General features: G+C 39.4%; 1 protein-coding gene across 1 annotated transcript in view; it reads right to left on the reverse strand.

Moving 5' to 3' along the window:
* Window positions 1–8,406: 8,406 nt before the first annotated feature.
* LOC139940297 (uncharacterized) overlaps window positions 8,407–20,440 on the reverse strand; it is a 29,781-nt gene continuing 17,747 nt past the window's right edge. Inside the window, exons 3-5 of the mRNA XM_071936488.1 lie at window positions 17,668–17,791; window positions 11,583–11,763; window positions 8,407–10,764 (exon numbers count right to left, since the gene is read on the reverse strand). Coding sequence (XP_071792589.1) covers window positions 10,346–10,764; window positions 11,583–11,763; window positions 17,668–17,791 — 724 coding nt within the window. The 3' untranslated portion in view covers window positions 8,407–10,345. The remainder of the gene's footprint in view (window positions 10,765–11,582; window positions 11,764–17,667; window positions 17,792–20,440) is intronic.

Consider the following 20,440-nt stretch of genomic DNA (forward strand, 5'->3'; position numbering starts at 1 on the left):
ACATAAAAGCCATTGATGTGTCGCCATTGACCCGTCAAGAAACTGGTAATGATCGTAGGTGAGCACATTCTGATATCAGTCAAACAAAATGGCTTCCATTATTAAAAAGGTCTTTGAGTCTTCGTCAAGTATACTGTAAATATCCATGCAAGGCAACTCGAGTCCATACAACCCGACGGCCATTTTGATTGGAAATGTCGATGTTGTAAGAGATCGCTTTAGTCAGTGGTGAAGTTAGTATAAACTCTGGACATGGGTTATTACTCAAAATGTTTAACTGACTTGGTAACAAGCAATGACGAGCTGTTGGTAGTACGAAACATTGTGAGAAACGACTCCCTCTAAAGCAACTTACTTTTTGTAAAGAGGTAATATGACATTACCTCTTTTACAAAAAGACATTGTCTCACTCAAAATTAAAAGATTTCAGCTAGACCTGAAGCCTTTTTAAGGCATCTGAAAGCACACACATCTTTGCAACAAGTGTGTTTTTCTTTATTCTTTGGCAACTTCGATGACTGATTAAGTCAAAAGTTTAACAGATTCGTTATTTTATGCATTTTAGGATACACCAAGTGAAAACAAATTGGTGTTCGACAATTCCCAAAGGCGTCCAGTGTCTTTACGTCTATCTTCTTGACGGTTCCTAATCGGAGGAACTTTGGTTGAAGTGTTTGAAACTCCCGTATTGAATCGAGTAGTTGCTTGCAGAACAGCGCTTAATAATGTACTCGATTTCTAATTGAACTGGTCCATTCAGCCACAGCTAAATGGTGAATTTATTATTACCGGTCTCGACAAGATACAGCCATTATTGCAAAAAAAGATGGCCAGGCCAATCTGTGGGCGTCCAGGTATGTGCAACACCTGGCCTAGGTATGTCTGTTGCATGAGCCGACACTCAAACCATGCTGGACATAGTTACAAATTAATAATGGCAGGGCCCACCAGTCGGGTCATCGTGTTTTTGTTTCAGGTAGGGATGCTCATTTTGGAAGTATGGCTCTGCCCGGGTTTCAGGGTCTTCAAAACATCCCGAGTTTAGTGCCGCAAAGTGGGAGAGGAAAAGTCGGCATCTTTAAGAGGATTCTGGGGAGTATTTTTTTGGACAGGTTGGATTGAAAACTGATTTCATCATATATGACGGTGTCTGAGGCCCAATTAGCCTTTGTAGGAATTCCTGTAATGACCAAGTGTCTCTTAATACCGTTTCCCTGTGTTTTTTAATTGGCTCTTTACCGGCTGTGTGGTTGAGGTGACGGGAGCGGGAGGGTGGGGGATGTTGTCCTCTGTACGCGGTGTCGTCATTCTAGAAGTCTGTCGTTAGGATATTGGGCCGTATTCATAAAACATAGAAGTTGCTTTTTCTATGATTTTGCTTACATCTTTATACATACATCTGTATAAACGGAAGCAAAAGCCTAGAAAAAGCAATTGCTATTTTTTATGAATACGGCCCATTGTAAATGAAGGTCTATGGGACCCAAGGTCCCCAAGACCCTCAAGGCAGGAGTGAATCTTGAAAACCAAACAAAATGGTTCATGTACCGTACGCCTAAATTAAGTTACGGAGTAAAACTGAGTGATATTTTGCGAGGATGTTCTTGCCCTCATAATGTTGGGCACATATTCTTGTCCATATTGTCTGATTGAATTCCATTTTGCATTATACATCATGAGCTTGGATTGATACGTGCTAAGAGAAGTAAAACACACTTAAAATGTTAAAGATGCCTAACTGTTTCATTGCATCAAATTTACCTGGAAAAAAATGTTTTCACGTTAAAGTGATTGTTGTGTATTCTGACTAATATACATATTGGCAAAGCCAGGCCTCATTTTCAAGGGGTAACCAAGGTTTGTTCTCCCCGTTAAAAGACACCTTGTGAGAACAAATGTAAATTTCTACCAGGACATTTCTAGCTTGGCACCAAGGCTATGACCAGGGGGCATGGAGGCAATCGCCTCCGTTGCCTCCGTGAAGTATCAGACCCACAAAAGTTAGCGTCTAAACTAATTCTTGAATGAAACAAGTATCGAACATATCACATCACGGCTGTCTTATGAGGCAACTTTTACTGGCAACTTGGAGGCAACCATTTGCCATGCATGCTACAGGATCACTTTGGTAGTCCATGAGTAATTTTCAAACAATTTTTTACAGTCCCCAAGAAAAACATGTGAACATTCAACATAAATGTGAATACCTTTTTCCTCTGCAAATAGCCTTTTGTGACATGGCTTGGTGTTGAAGTTGCCGTCCCACTGTTACATTGTCTTTATATTTGTGTGTAGTTCTTTAGATGTAATTGATTTATTTTAGAGGTGTTTGCTCTGCGTTTATGTGAGATCGTGCATCTTTAAGACTATATCTCAAGACGTTGACAGAATCCATAAAGCTGGTTTATGCCAATACAAAGTGAACCAGTACACACTGTGTGATGATGACACCTTCCTCAGATAGTGACACTAACTAGGTTTGACTGGCAGTACTGACTCGCGCCTGCTGTCAGTAATTAAGTTATCATAACAAATAGTCTGGACGCGGGACCCCGCCTACGCAATTAGCCCTGGACCCAAGTCCCCCGAAAAAGTGACTAGACTGAACTTTTCTTTTGATGCATGGAGAGGGGGTTTTGACTAGCCGGCTACAATTTGGGAGGGGTTGTCGCCCGCAAATTGGTTACCCTGCTGCGTCTGTTGACATAGATGGCACCGGGAACCTCATGAGCGACGAGCCTTGGACGGTGGGTAGCGTGAGTGCTTATTACCGACAAGGACCTCGGTCTCGGCCGCCCATCCCACTTGGGGTTGAGGCCCGACCCAAGGAAACATCCACCCAGAAAAAGAGAGAGTTGTGACGGCGCACGGTTTGTGACAGTTGCATGTCTCCCGCGCACAATTTGTTTTCTGTACATTAAACTAGTTAAGTAGGATTCGGAATTTTGCATGGTGGAAATACGGTGTAGGCCTAGTAAAGTTTACAGTTACACCATGTAATGATAATTTTTAATTGAGTTGGGGGTGATTCTGGAAAAAAAACACGTTTGTTTCTACTCGACGTTACGATCAGTATGCTCCGATCGTCTTAGAATTGCCATTCTGAAAAATTGTCCTGATTTTTTTTAAAGATTCCCTTTTTTGAATCGATTTAGAAGAAACTAAAATTCCCCACTGAAAAGCACTGCGACAGTGGCAATTTTGATGTACAGTAAAACAAATTGACTCCTGCGCACCTTCGACTGTTATGGCCTTGTCACATGAGGCAATTTTTACAGGCAACTTGGAGGCAAACATTTGCAGTGCATGCTACAGGACCACTTTGGTAGGGCACAAGTCTTTTTTCAAATATTGTCTTACGATCAACAAGGAAAGTACATGAACATTGAAATGCGAATGCCTGTTCTTTTTGGAGATTGCCTGGAACTGGTTGCCTGTAAATTGCCTTGTGTGACATGGCCCTTAGCTCTGAGAATGGAATGAAAGTCCTGTTGGCATGGAACGCATTACATCTGGCGTGATTTGTGACCTCCTTCGGCCGTTGTACCCAGCCTAGAGGACGGCCGAAGTTTGTCTGATGACCTCTGGTAACACACACGCCGGGGTTGTGGCCGATTTTTTATTTTATTAAAAAATTTACTTTGAAGTGGGAATTCAACACCACAATATACATCCCAGCGCCGTTTATTGACGACACATGGGGGCATTTTATTTAATTTGAAAACAGCTTCTACAAGGGGACCATGGACGGATGAATGTTTCTTTGCCGTCTGCCCAATGCCACGGCTGCCCTTTTAAATTTAAAACCTTTTGAGAAGTAACTAGCACTTAATGAGTTATTTATTGTCAACATATGAAGTACAATTTTCTCACATGAACCAGATCAACCTCATGAACTACATAATTCTGTCGAGGCCCTTACCCCCAAACGTCACAACGTGAACCATTTAACGGTAGGTCATGAGGAAAACAATTTCCCAGCAAATGAGTGATAGCCTTGTACCGCCCAAACACTATAGAAATATTTCTATCAATCGTTAAACACAAAACTATACGGGAAACACTGCTGAGTTTAGAAATAACCGATACCGGATTAAGAACACAAACAAAACAATTGAAGTTATTGCAATCACTTTTCCTTTTTGTTTATTCGAAATGCACGGATCCTCATTTAGTAGTGTTGATTTAGTGAGTCAACGGTACCTTGTACCATAGTGTCATATCAGGAACTGTTTGGTGTCTTCCAGTAATTCATCTTCATACAGCATTGGGCCATAGAGCAAGATATTGGACCCCCATAAGGATTCCCTTTTGTGGCACTAGACCATAAACATAAATATTTCGCGCAGAATTGTTCCAGCAATCTGCCTTTGGTGCTTTAAGGTTTTTCAACCACAAGTGTACGGAAGCCCAGAGTGACCAACAAAACCCCATCCTAATTAGCCGTATATGAGAGTCCCTGTCACCTTTCAATCACGAGTAATTACGATAGACCACACATCAAGGCACTTTCTGGGCTGAATACCATCGACTCGTCCGGCCGATAAAGAAGCGATTGGACCTGTCAGTTATTAAAGTCTAGACAGCCATTAATAGAGGCCTTAAGAGTGTAGAGGTACCGTATGGATCGGATCTTTTGTGGGTTTGGGGATGTCGGCGTAAACACGCTGACCATTGGGCAAATCTGGTGGTTGGCTGGTTAAAAGCACTGCAGCAGATTTCACGAAACGCTAGGATTAATCCTATCTCGTAACTCGTCCTAACTTAGGATGGGTTCAATGCGTCATAACGTTTATGATCACGGCACTTACCTTGTCCTAAGTCCTAAGATTAATCCTAAGTTATGAAGAGTTTGGTGACATAGACGGCTGGACACCTTGTCAAAGACCAGTATTCCCACTTGGTGTATCACAACATATGCATAAAAATAACAAACCTGTCAAGTACACAAAATTGTTACACTGTGCTTTCAGATGCCTAATAAAAGGCTTCTGCTGATGAATCTTATTATTTGAGTGGGAAATTACCCCTTTACAAAAAACTAGGTTACTTCACTGCCGTTTCTCACATTGTTTTATAATTGTCGTAAATAAGATAAGTTTTTATCTTAAAACCTATTTTAAGTAATTACCAATATAGTGTCCAGTGCCTTTAAACCATTGGACTCATTTAAGTTACCTGCTGGGTGAACATTTTCCTGGACAGATCTTTTGCATCGGCTGCTGTAAAAACCTTCTCTTTTGTCGCCTCTAAACTTTGGAATAGTCTCCCTCCGTCTCTGTGATTCAATTCACATCTTCAAGAAGCATCTGAAATCTCATCTATTAAACTCCACACTGGTTGCTTGTTTGTTTTTATGTTTTTCAATTTGTTATCAATGTTATGCCATGTTTGTTGATCATCACAAACTCCAGCGATCTTGATGAAATGGCGGTCTTTAAAACATTTGTGTATGATGTATGTTCGCACTGGACTTCAATGGTCAAGTTATCCATTTTGCTCGGTTAGTTAGCACCAAAAACGTCCACTGCGAATTAGGCCTATACCACGATTATGCCAATAGATAAAGACCCCTTAATGGCAAGTATGTACATCAGTTTTTCGTCGGTATCTCTGCAAGATTTTAGATTTATAGGAGGAGGTAAAGTGACGCGCTAAAATGAAATAATAGGAAAAGAAAAAGAAAAACCCATCTTTGTATGGTCCTTATTAGAACCGTATTAGGCAACAGGGTAGAACAGCTTCATCAGAATAATCATCTGATTAAAGGCTATAATAAGTACAGGTTATAGACTCTTAATGTATACCGGCAACAGGGGCTGAGTAATTTAGGGTAAATATCACGCGGTGTTGATGAAATAATTAATCAACTTAAATCCGTATTACCAATTCCGAGCTTGACTGCATTTTTGGGACAGCTCCGACTATAAGCCGGCTCCCGAGTACGGGACTGAACGGCTCTCCCCGCCCGCTCCGCAGTCCGATGGGAACACGCTCGGCGGTAGCAGTACCGCTTGACTCCAGTCGCTTATAATCTCCTTACGGGAAATTTACATTATTAAAGTCAAGTTAAACCCCTATCATAACATGCTTTATGGGTTTAATTATGTTCGTTCAAGGCACCGTTAACGAACGAGATCCGATCGCTTGGCCGAACCGGAAAAATGTCAGAAAACAACAGCTATTTTCGTACTTTGGGTGGGTGCCTTTGTGATGGGGCTTTACATTTCCAAGTCCTTCAATGTTCATGTACTATTTGATTTCTTAGCGTTAATCGTATTAGAATTACACTTTCCAAGAACTAATATCCTTCTCTATTCAGGGTTGACGAATTTTAAGAAGCCACAAATGATTGATTAAACATGGAGGAATTAACTTGGAATGATAATGTGCATTAAACTACGCAGCAATGAACATTAAATTGACAACAATTTATTTTTTGAAATTACGACCATGTATAATTTATTTAATCGTGGCTTCAACTAAGTCACACGAAAGTAAAGCCACAACTTTTGTTAACGATGACAACCTGTCTTATATTTAAATCAGCTCTAGATGGTTTGTAACACCTTTTGTTTCAGTAGGCCCACTACAGTCATGAAGGTGATCTGCCAATTCAGTACACCGTTTCGGGGGCCTTTCTAAAGCAATAGGTCTTGGGGGAAGGGGACCGAGCAATGGGCCACCTAGCACTGGCCTTGGATAAAGAGACCTTTTTAGGCCAAAGCATTAGGGCCAATGTTCATAGCATTGCTTTAAAGGCAGTGGACACTATTGGTAATTACTCAAAATAATTATTAGAATAAAACCTTAATTGGTAACAAGTAATGGGGAGAGGTTGATGGTATAAAACATTGTGAGAAACGGCTCCCTCTGAAGTTCCATAGTTTTTGAGAAAAAAGTAATTTTCCACGAATTTGATTTCGAGACCTCAGATTTAGAACTTGAGGTCTCGAAATCAACCATCTAAACGCACACAACTTCTTGTGACAAGGGTGTTTTTTCTTTCATTATTATCTCGCAACTTCGATGACCGATTAAGCTCAAATTTTCACAGGTTTGTTAATTTATGCATATGTTGAGATACACCAACTGTGAAGGCTAGTCTTTGACAATTACCAATAGTGTCCAGTGTCTTTAACAAGGAAATCTGCGCTAACGGTGTAAGAATAACGCGCTTTACCATGTTGAGTTATGCGGTACAGTTTAAGAAATTAAGCACATGCCTTACGTGTTCGGGTAGGCCAAATGACTGTGTCCGGACATTGGTCTAAAATACTGACCAATCATAGGCCTAGCCTATCATCAAGGCGTGGCTTTTGTACTGTCAAGGTCCTGTATGTATCTGTAAAAACAGTTTACCAAATGTGAACTGACAAATCGGGAGAAAAACAACATTGGAAGCACTAATGAAATAACAATCGTGGTTCATTGTGTTGCCTGCCGGCCTTCAATTTTACAGAGGAAAATTTAAGATTAATTTGTTGCAGTTTTCAGTCATGAGTTCCGCGCCGGGGTTTTCTGGGAAAGCCTTCAGAACCAAGATGTAAACAAACATGTCAAGATGATGAAAAATAAACCCTAAAATAGAAATTGATAATTTTTTTCTTCTTATTTTTTTCGTAATACAGTTTTCCTCCATTCTATTAATACACCGTGCTTGGATTACAACTGAAACGTGATCTCAACAAAGCAAAGTAGCCGAGGCCTTCCAGCAGATCTTGATAAAAATTAATAATGACCAAACCCTGAACATGTAACCATGAATGGTATTAAAACAAGTCGACAAATCATAGCCAATACCGGTTATACCAAGTCACCACTCCAGGATGCTACTGTATGCACGCATTCATAAATAATTCAGTTGTGCGTCCAAAATTAGATTTCTTGTATACCCCACCCCCAACTTCCTCATAATGCATCCCTTCGTTTTGACTTAAACTAATTTTCAAGTTTTCAATCATTGTCTACCTATAACCCATCGCAGTATCAAGACACACGTAAAGGCAAACCGTGGTTTTGGCTAGAGAGTAAATGAGGCGCGGTCAGTCCCAGTCACGGCCTGCTTTGATAGTCAATTTACTCAAATTGGAGAAATAACAGTAATTGTTTGACGGGCCTTGCCGGTTCATTGTTTGCTGATTGAGAATCAACCATTCTTGTCCACTGTGGACGTCTTCAAGTCAATTTCAACAATTTTCGAGAAGGGACCTTCAATACAATAAAACGTGTATTAAATACAAATGACAAAATGTGTCTTTTTGTGTATGAATAAAACGTTGAGAGTAAAAACTTAGTATTGAATCCAAGAAGTTACAAATAACTACAGGTAAAGAACACGATATATGGACAAAAACAACTTGTATTTAATATGCATGTCAAGTACATAAATGTATTTCTGTTTGACATAATAGCGGACAATAGAAAAATAATCAAATATTTTGAATAGCTCCAGTACTTCGATATCAGTTATATCGAGTTGAAAACCAAATAAATAGGTCGAACGAAGAAATCAGTGTTTTGACATTTGTCCAGTACTTCGATATCAGTTATATGGAGTTGAAAATCAAATAAATAGGTCGAACGAAGAAATCAGTGTTTTGACACATGAGCAATTTACTTTAACAAGTCTTTTGACTAAGAAAAAGAAAAAGCAAACACCTTCTACATTTTTTATCATTAAAAATGCTTATTTAATTATAAATTTGATAACATTATTATTCATTACACCTTGATAATTATTGGGGGCCAAGTTTTGTTATTGGTTAAATTAATTTGATTTAAAGGCAAGCACATCGGCGTTCTCGACAACCGTGGTCTCCTTTGCAAACACAACTGTCGAGTTTAGCTCGCGGTCTTTATTCTAGATAGTCAGTGGATTTCCTATAATTTTAAATTTTCAAAGAGGACAACAAAAGCATGTTTTCTCCTCTCGACTTCGGCACAACGTTAATTATTTAAAGACCAAGGTTGAATGAGAGTCATGGTTGTATGACCTTAGGCATACATTTCTCCCTCCCTTTCTCGTGGCTTGTTGCCGACCCCGTCACCTTTTCTTCTGTTATACCCAAACAATGCGCAGAACGATCGTCTCATTTTCGATCTCAGCTATCTTAACTTATCGCAGTGTTCTGCACACAGAATAAAATATTTTCTGAAACTGTTCAATCTTTTCTGTAAAATGGACTACTAATGAGGCTGCCATTATTTTAACCCTAACATCTGAAAACTTTCTGAAAAAGAATCCTTTCTCAAAATAGTTGCAGTGCGTCTCACCAAGTAAATTTGGGGGGTAACAACGAAACTATGACCCTACATTTAAAGACCTAGACACTTTTGGTAATTATTGTCTAAGACCAGTATTCGCACTTGGTGTATCTCAACATATGCATAAAACAACGAACCTGTGAAAATATGGGCCCAATATTGGGCATCGCATTTGTAAGAGAATGGTAAAAGAAAAACACCCTTGTTGCACAAAATGTGTGTATTTTTAGATGCACAATAACAGGCTTCGGGACTGAAGTCTTTTATTATTAATTGAGTGAGAAATTACCTCATGCTAAAAAAACGTCGGCCGTTTCTCACAGTGTTTTAAACAAAATCTCTCCATTGCTTGTTACCAAGTAATTTTTTATGTCAATATTTTGAGTAATTATCAATAGTGTCCAGTGCCTTTAAGGACGTTGAAGGGTACATTTGAACCCTTTTTATAAAATTGACCGAAACTACAATAAACCAACGGATCTCTAGTAGAGACTACATCTCGACATTTTCATCAACACTAACTTGCTTCGGACTGCCGACTACTGTGTAATAATAATTAATTAGTGACTGTAGTATTATAATATCTGAGGATGAAAATGTATATTAATCATTACCTGGCCGTCCTCCGTACTGCATGTGCGTTCTGAACAAACATTATTTACATATTTGACAAGTATTTTTACCAACAGTCATAAGCACAAAAAATTCCGAGCAATGCAAAAGACTTCTGAACAATGTTCAAAATAAAAATCCAAAAACATTATGAAAAGGTGTTTCTGTCAAATTCATTAGCCGTCGCCAGTACCTAATCCTGAAGGGTGCATTGTGGTAACTTAACTATAACGAATCTTCGTGTAGGTGAACACATAAACCAATGATTTCACATACTGCACACTTATCGGAATAATTAACTAACAAATTGAAATATATAAAATGAGTAAAATTGTTGTTTCTTATATACAATGTCAATATACTGTGTTAAATGCGGATATACAAAATGAATCTGTTTATAGAAGATTTTCATAGACACAGTCCACTATACTTAAAAAATATACACGTATGAATGACAGTAATTCTATTAATGCGCCGTGAATGTCTGTGGTATTTTCTCGTGCCCAACGGGTTGCCCGAGGGTAGGAAAGTGACTGTGGTCGCGATCGTGCAATGACGAGCGATCATCTGTACCGGCTTCCGACTCTGAGGACGAGCTGCTGATACCGGCTTCGTCGTCACCGCTCCGCCGTCCTGACGCGTCGTCCTCCCCGTAGGACCCTGTCGGTGACAGCCTCGACGGCAAAGTCTGTCCTAGGATCTTCGATGTGTGCTCGATGGCTTTGGCCCGTAGAGACGCTATACTGTTGGAACGAATTTTGTCTTTGTCTTCGTAGCAGGGTTGGTCTGGTTGAGGGGATGGGGATGATGGTCGGTCCTCTTCCCCTGGCGTTAAATCCTTCTCTTTGATCTTTTCGGCAACTTCGATTGATTTCTTGTGCATACCTGAATATTCAATTAATAGAACAAATAATTATGTAATTGCTTTAAAGGCAGTGGACACTATTGGTAATTACTCAAAATAATTATGAACATAAACCTCACTTGGTAACGAGTAATGGGGACAGGTTGATAGTATAAAACATTGTGAGAAACGGCTCCCTCTGAAGTAACGTATTTTTCGAGAAAGAAGCAATTTTCCACGGATTTGATCTAGACCTCAGATTTAGAATTTGAGGTCTCGAAATCAAGCATCTGCAAGCACACAACTTCGTGTGACAACGGTGTTTTTTCTTTCTTTATTATCTCGCAACTTCGATGACCGATTGAGCTCAAATTTTCACAGGTTTGTTTATTGTATGCATATGTTGAGATACACCAACTGTGAAGGCTAGTCTTTGACAATTACCAACATTGTCCAGTGTCTTTAAGGTTAGGTTGAGCCATTTTTTTTTTTTTGCGCATCACGCTGTAGCGTATACTGGAAGTTTATTTCCCTATATGCCCAGACCTGTTGGAATATATCACTTTATATCGAAGAAAGTCGCAAGAAGAACGACTTACATTGCTACCTTGTTTTTGTAAATTGGTGTATGAAATCTTGTTTTTCAATGGCTGAACCACAAGGCTTAAGGCTTTATTCAAAACTCTTGTAATCTTATAAAATGAAATAACGTGAAGTTAAAATTTTGAAATAAACAACCCTTATCGTCTACAAAAGGGGTCTTTGTGTATTTTGAAATCACAGGGCTTTATCAAAATAACACGCACGACACTTTAAAAAAATGATTGTTTAACAAAACTGTTTATTTCAAAATGCTTACCGAGTAACCAAGGAGCGCAACATTCCCCCTTCCCTTCCTCCGATGACTTAAGGATGCTGTCCGGTAGAGGCAGTGAATGCCTGACCATGGCACCATACAGCCCGTACTCGGCCATGACACTACTGCGACCCCAGCATTTCTCCCTCTTGCGCCACTTTGCTCGGCGATTCTGAAACCATACCTGGAATGTAATAAAAGATAAATTATAATTAATTAAACACCGTCAATCACACGCTGTTTCCTTTCATTTCATTTATTAATTCTGGTTGTGAAGCCAATGACTTTTAAGAAAAGTGAACCCAATTTTTTTACAAGCCAACAAACCTCCATGGACGGAAGATGCAGAAGGACGTTTCAGTATGAGGTGTAGGAGGAAGAACCCCCAGAGTTATTATTCCAGGGGAAAGCCCACGCAGTCTTGTAGGGACTGAAAACCCAATCCACATAGTGCCCCGGTGGGATTCGAACCACGGTCCCATATAGGTGGAAGGTAACACTACACCTACTCGACCGTTTATCGTTTAGTAAATCCCCCACTTTGGACTTTGCTGAAGGGATGATGTCTGTTCGCACCTGTATGTATTTTAATGAGCATTATAAAAAAAAAAAATAAAAAAAAATATCATTGTGTATATCGCTCGAATATTTTGCATAGCTTCCATTTGAAACTAAAGCATACATGTTTCTTTGTGTTATTTTTCTTAAAGATTGCCTATATTTTACCAGTATTGGTCTATATAGTGTGCTTTTTGTGATTTCTGATGAGTGCTTTCGAGTGGCAAGACCAATGAATTAAAAAAGAACTATTAATAATAAATAATTAACTCAATATTAAACTTATTAGGTCATTTATAATTTGTGTTAACATAACACGTTCCATAGAGAAACACCTTTGTTGTAGAGCGTTATAGGCCTTAAAAAGGTGTGTGTCAAATTAAGTATGCACCGATGTGTTATCCCAAAAACAGGTTTAGGGAAAAGAGACCAGTTATATAGATACACCGTGTTGATGTATATTTTGTGTCTGCTGTTGTTAGCGATGGTGTTTGGGAACTAGACCAATGGAAGACACCCAATCAGCTGTATGGCCTTGTAACACGAGGCAATTTTTACAGGCAACTTGGAGGCAAACATTTGCAGTGCATGCTACAGGACCACTTTGGTAGGGCACAAGTCTTTTTTCAAACATTGTCTTACGATCAACAAGGAAAGTACAATGTGATTGCTCTTCCCTCTTGGAGATTGCGTGGAACTGGTTGCCTGTAAATTGCCTCGTGTGACATGGCCCTAAGGCCGTGTCCAAATTTGGCGACTATAGCAACGGCTACCGACTGTTGCTAATGGTGTTGTAAACTCAATGCATGATGACGCGGACACTTAGCCGTAGCCGTTAACTGTAGCCGTCAATCCGGACACTGCCTAAGTCTGTCGCTTGATATCTAAGCTCTAGGTGAAGAAACACCCCGAGCACGAGGTTGATGAAACGGGCGTTCATTCAACTTGTTCCCAAGTGTTTTAAAATTAAGTGTCCATTATGATGCAGTCTCCGTCTGAAAACGAATCCTTTCACCTAAAATAAACAGATACAGTATCCGTTCCTGTGGGACGTGAATTAATACAGTTTTGTGTAATTCCTGTCGAATTTCAAACAATTACGATGATGCTGGATAATACTTTCGGCAGTAGTAGCAAACAAGACGTATATTGTAATAATGGCGGGCTTTTGTGTCGCTTTTCATCACTTGACTCTAACCCCACACGGAGTTGCCGTTATCGTCTGCCACTATAGTCCCCTATATAAAGACCGCCGTCCCCAGTGAGCCACGGGTAACGACTTGAGTTTGATGAATGTAACATGATTTACGAAGTGAGACTTTCAAGATTTCAAAATGTTTTAATATGTACTAATGGGTCTTCAATTGATTTCTAATGGGTATTAGAGTCTGAAGCGCTTGTCAATTAGGTCGGCATGATTTGCATCTGGGCTTCACAGAACGTCTACAACAGTGTCATGAACTTCATTTTGAGTCGACATCCCTTGACGAATAATATATATACATTTTATTTAACCTTATTGTTGAGGGTTGTTTGTACAAACTTAAACCCGTGGCTTCTTGGTAAGTCTCACTCTAATACAATGTGATTTTGAACGATGGTAAGATTGTGTGTTTTTTTCTCCCTCAAGTGGTTTTCGTGCCGTCTTTGAATTATCCTTGACAACTGCATATTTAATTTAGTATTTTACGACAAACTCGGGAAAAAAAATCAGCAGACGGTTAATTTGAATGGATTTCCCAGAGTCGGTAATGTCAAACAAGAAACGGACTTTGAATCTGGAAGACAACCAATCTTACAGAAGACAAGAAAAGAAGAGAGAAGACAAAAAATCTGGCGATGCTGAAGAAAAAAAAAGAGGAGTTGGACAGAAATAATTCGAGAGGGCTGCTTGAGCTCACGCGCAGGCAAGGTAATGGGAGCACTCCTACGTGACTAGCGGGTAGTGTTCTCAGCGTCATCCGCAAATCACGAGGCAGTTATAACGTTGCACTCGGCGGCCTGTGTGTATGACCGAGCCTCGACTGGCCTCGCGCGTCGTTTTCCCCGTCAATTCCAATTTCGTGACGTGGTCAGACCTCGCTGGGATGAAGATGGAAACAGAGAGAAGATAGCTCTGGCAATTAGTTCAATGGAAGATTGATAATCACACAATTGTTGATACTAGAGCTCTGTAGAACAACACTGTAGCCGGGTAATAACCCGCCTTCGGCTAACCGTGATAAAAAACACCAACCCATACAATTTAAGCCGTAATAAATTAGTAATTAATTCAGCGCATCCTTGTGTTCACACACGGACAAGGTTTATCTGCCCAGTAAGGAGTGAAATGAAATCCACTATGTATACAGTTTCACTTGTTATTCTAGTCTAACGTCTCTGATTGTCTCTTCCCCCTCCTCTTCTGACGCTAGTTGCCTTAATTTACATGTTCAGTTTGAACTAAGAAGACGAGTGTTCTTTCCCGTACATGTTGTTAATCATTTTTAAACCCATGCAAGAAGGTCTAGTTGTGTCTACTGAAAACCCTTAGGTGTGTTATGATCCCCGAGTACCCTCAGTCATGAATTACTTCAGAACCCCCCCCCCCCTCCCCCGTTAAAGGCAGAGGACTCGAATAACTGGTGGTCATGACAGTGAAACAAAATGACGGGATGTGAACGCTTTTAAGCGTTCATAGCGGCCTACCACACAAAATACCTACGAAGTAAGGGCTAAATCAGTCACGCTACGCAATTTACAGGCACCCAGTTCTCAAAAAAAATAGTTTAAAAACCCATCTATTTTTGTGAACATTTAAAAAAAAATGCCCTTTTTTGCCACCGTACTGAAGTGTTTCTTTTGCATGCAGTTGACTTGGTTGCTTTAAAATTCCCCATACCACTCAATTTCACAGGTTGTTTGATAAGTGTTCGGTGTTCAATGGACATCACAAGTTGAGGATGGAGATTTACACATCCTTCGAAAACCAAAGATGGAGATGCCTCTGATGCATTTGAAGTGTGTTTTTATGAATGAGGCGTCATGAGGTCTTGAAACAAAACGGCAACTGCTCAAATTGTGTTGCGTAAAACTAGCCCGAGAGAATAGTGTCGGCCTGAAAATGGTCGAAAGTAATGACTTTCTGGGTGCACAAATGTTTCCTGTCGTATTATGTCCTGTCGTGTAGAATCACAATAAACACACTGACCTGTATAAGACTTCGCCATTACTCCAGCCCTAAATTTATAGCTACACAATTTGAAATCCAGCATAGAGTTTTCACAATTAATTCACCGTCAACAAATTGAATTTTTTTTGCTTAGAAAAGACACTCGCTTTCGTATGTCGACTTGATTATTTTTACCAAATTTTTGTGAGGTAATCAAAATCGTTCAACGGATAAATTGTGTGCATTCAAGCAAGTGTTTCAGTCGATATTTCCCCTCCCTTGCTAAGAACGTAACTGTGGATGTTATTGCATAGAAAATACACTCATTGTTATTTCATGTTTTGATTTATTAAGTTATTGTTATTTTCATTTATTTTTTTGTGGACAAGAATTTTTTTCGTTGGCCACGTGGTAACAAAAGTCATGTCACGCAGCCGGCGAGCCGCGGTCAGATGATGCAACAAGCCAACAAAAATAATAATAAACTACAGCTCAAATATTGGTTTCCCAACAGAACTTCTAGTTTCTAAGTCTGTAGTTAGGATTATACTCTCGTTTTGAACAAAAATGTAGGTTGGACCAAACCGAAATAGTCCGACACCGAAGTTGCATCAGTGGAAGTTCTTTCAAAAATGGTAGACCAACAATATCTTTGAATGAACCACTGTACGGGATAGATTCATATAACGAAGGATATGATAGATTCCTTACGAAGGGACGACAAACCCCATAATCTTAAAACAATTGGGAATATTTTATTAGGCGTACGTGTTTACGTGATTGCCGCTAGGTTACGCATGTCATATATCATTTCATCTTTAAGCTCCCGAACAAATCCTCTTCCCACACCATCCCAAACCCCCGGGCGGGGATGAGTTTTTGATGACTTACAAATTGCTCATTTTCCAAATTGGAAAATTAAGAACAATTTGCGCTGGGACTTACGGAGTTTGTAACATGGTCCGTCTAATTGCTTCAAGATGCCGAAAAGAACCCATCGGTCTGCACCAATCAGCAGAGGTTTTCTCATTTTATTTTATCAGAGAGTATAAGAAAGGCTTGAATCCAAAGATTCGAGTAATTCTTTCATATAATCCGCTTAGTCTTGAATCCGAGCCGCTTATCTTTGCTGTTCGGTTCCCCGTATCATATTGAGATTGCAGCTTTCCAAGTCTGCAGAGACTTTCCAGTCTCGTACTTTTTTTCATGGGATTTTGTCAGCCGACTTTAATTTTCATCAAATGACAGTCAGAGGAAATCCATTCACTTGCAGTAGATCATTATTGCTTTGATACCGGTATTTGAAACTTGATGAAACGTTCGGTAGATTGATTTATCTGGATCTCAAATTGGGTTTGATGACAACCAAAAAGGTTTCCCGTTGTGTGTTTCAAAATAGACGTCTCTTAAAGATGTACGATCTGTGCTCCTTCATTTTGTTGGTATTTATTGTATATATTCTTGTACAAATTAAACCTTTTAATATCAAAGAGGTTAATTGTCCACGTAAAAGCAGACCGAGTTACGGTCGAAAAAGTGAAGTAGTTGTATGTATTGTTGTCTTGATTGAAAGTACTGACATGTGCCCAGTATTACGAAAGCGTATGAAAAGGGAGTGGGGTTGAGAACTTTTAGACGCCCGAAGTTAGTTTGGTACAAAAAACACCATAATACATAATTTCGGCAATTACTCATAAAACAGAATCCGTTTGCTTAGTTGTCGAACCAATACGGTAGGATTATCTTTTTTTTCTTTTTGAAATCACGAAATACGTTCAAAATCCCAACGGCTTAACTTTGAAGAAATGTAAAGTTCAACAATTTGTCAAAGAATATACTTAAATCGTTTTCAGAGGTCTGAGAGACTTGTAAATATTTGTAAAAGCACTTTATAAAACTGATAATTTTAATAAATATAAGAAAACCCATTTAGCATTGCTATATAAGAAGCGCCTTTAGCGGTGTGCGCCCCGCATAAGCTGTTTTTAAATAGCGCCACCATACAGGAATAATGCGGTTCTTTACTGAATATGAAAAACGTGGTTCATAATACAATTGAACTTGTCTTTAGTCGTTGTGTTTTCGTCTGCAAATAAAATGATGCGGGGTGGGGATCGATGTCTCATAGAAATTTACTCGTAACCCTCCTTATTCATTAGCAATTTAGCACATAATACTTTACGCGGAAACATGGGCTTTTGGGCACGTTGTCAAAAACGGACCATAACGTGTCCCAATGAACATATTTCTGAACATAATTCAGGCAAGTAGTAAAAGTATTTTTAAGGCAAATTGATAAGAAAGTAATATATCATAGAGTACACTTTATATTGAATCTTCTTTGTCTAGTTTTGAGGTTTAGGGTTATATCAAGCATACCTGAATCCGGTCTTCAGGCAAGTCGGTTTTAAGGGCAAGCATCTCACGGGCGTAAACGTCCGGATAGTGGGCATCGGTAAACGCCTTCTCAAGTTCGTCCAGTTGGTAGCTCGTGAAGATGGTCCTGTCATAAAAAAAAGATATACAATTCATAATGATTGAGGAGACTTCTTTAAATCGCTGTGGTCAAGTGGTAAGACTGCATGACTTAACTGCATGACCGTAATCACAAGGTTGGTTCGAATCCGGCCAAGCTAACCGCTGAATATACAATGACCAGATGTATTATAATATACGTTAAAGACAGTGGACACTATTGGTAATTGTCAAAGACTAGTCTTTACAGTTTGTGTATCTCAACATATGCATAAAATAACAAACCTGTGAAAATGTGAGCTCAATCGGTCGTCGAAGTTGCAAGATAATGATGAGAGAAAAAACACCCTTGTCACACGAAGTTGTGTGCTTTCTGATGCTTGATTTCGAGACCTCAAATTCTAAACTTGAGGTCTCGAAATCAAATTCGCGGAAAATTACTTCTTTCTCGAAAACTACGTCACTTCAGAGGGAGCTGTTTCTCACAATGTATTAAACCATCATTACTCGTAATCAAGAAAGGTTTTATGATGATACTTATTTTGAGTAATTACCAATAGTGTCCACTGCCTTTAAACCATGTTTACCTGAGAAAGGTTGGCTGTTGCCATCTTGGTAAACAAACACACCAACAAACAAGCATAACCCCAGATAAGGTTTATAATATTATAAACGAATGCTCAGAAACAAAGGAAGATTATTAAGAAATATTGGAGGTATAAACAAATTCATCTGAAAACAACGTATAAATCTGTCATTGCTAAAAACTTATCATCAAGAAATGACAAAACTGTCACATCTGTATTGCTTTAATAATGAAGCTTGACTAACTCTGAATCACACTGCTGCAATAATGCGTTCATAAAACAAGCAATTCACCAGACTTATTAAATCTGTTTAATGTTTTCACAGTATACTATTTCAATTTGTCGACATTACGACTCGCAAGAGCAAAGTACGGCAGCTCCGAAAAGCCATAGTAAGTTAAAGCCAAAGTTTCGTGTTTCTAATCATTTTGACTCGGGACGCCCGCAGCCGGACACTACATCCCAGTTTCCCACGAGTTTTCGATTCTCAATTTATCAATTTCTCACTTATCAATTTCGGGTGTTCTGCGTCTTTCAACTTGGCTTGCAAGAAGAACAACGTGTTCCTTTAAAACCTTGAAGCACTAATGATCTTCAACACAAATTGAGCACTGTCTATAATAATGGATGTAGACCCAGTCCTATCAGACAAAACAAACTACATGAGATTCTTTATTCTTTTAGGCGCGAACCATGCCAAGGGCGTCCCTGATTTGGCCATGAACGAAGCGAATCCCTAGCACTGTGATCGGTGACGAGCCTCAGCCGTCAGTCAGACTGTCCGAGCCCGCCAAAATTGGCTCAACAAGACTAAACATTTCCGATAACTGACAGCTAAACAGTTACTAATTGGCGGAGGCGAACAACGCACAAAAAGAGGAAAGTTGGCGATAAAACAAGGGGAGAGAGAGTGGTTTTGTTTTTACGAGGCAGACGTCAAGATAAGTGAATGGGGCATTTAGAGCCTGGAGCAACGGCTGGGTTCTGCACGTCGAGTCTTGACTGACTATTACAGCCCGGAATGCCTAGTGCTGTCAACCCCGGTGCTGTCCACGCTGGCCGACATAGCAAAAAAACTGAAGTGTTTGTTAAACAAACAACTGACGAAAGAAAGTCACCAAACATCAATTTGTTAAAATATTATCCGGACAAATTGCCAGCCACTTTGGTTAATCAGGAAAGCATCCTGCTTGAGTCGCACTTGACATGAAGTTGGTGATCTTTTAGCGTTCCGTTGCTTCAAGTTGTCCCCTTTATTTCAATTGCATGCAATCTGTACATGTATTTTTTGATAATTAAATTCTGAAGGGTAATGACACAGATTTTCGGGAGGACAAGTTTTTATTTATTTCGACTTCACGCTGAGAATACACCAACTTGAGACTCATCAAATTAGGTGGAATTTTTTTTTCCCCCGAGAAAACGATTTGTGTTTTTTTGTCATGATTTATCGACGCTTTAGGTCCGCTTTGCTGGATGGCCAATTTGACCCACAAATTTCGCTTATATAGAGTTGATAAAGTTATAGCCTGAGGCTTCAGTTAATTAATTATGGTATTACAGGAAAAAAAACATCCAATGATAGTGGTAGTTAATTATAAACTAAAAGAACGATTTCCCGTCCGTCTGCCATGAAAACAAAGTACGTCTGTACATTGCCTTTGGCACACCCGAAAGTTTTGTACCATGTATATAGAACTACGTCTTTCGCTTTGAAAAAGAATCTTCTGTCAAAATTTGTTCGTGAAAAATTATATGTGCACTAAATTGTTTCGATGAAAATCGAGCAAGGCAACTTTAATTTGAAACTAGTTTTTTGGGACAGTTTTATCGCGCGTGCAGGTAACTTGCGACATTCAAATTCAAATAATTTGCCGGACATTTTGGTACTTGTACACTTACTAAAAGCTTTTAGAACGAGAACGAAATAATCGTTAAATATACTCGATCCCCACCAATCAAGAAATCAAACCGTTGAGCGACCCCTCATTTCAAAGACGTAACACGTCAGGGTTCTGGAGCAATGGTAACGGTGAGCTGCAAGTGTCTCGTTAGGAAAAAAACGTTTACCATTATCCGACAAGTGCTTT

The sequence above is a fragment of the Asterias amurensis genome, chromosome 1, assembly GCF_032118995.1.
Source record: "Asterias amurensis chromosome 1, ASM3211899v1".
Lineage (NCBI taxonomy): Eukaryota > Metazoa > Echinodermata > Asteroidea > Forcipulatida > Asteriidae > Asterias > Asterias amurensis.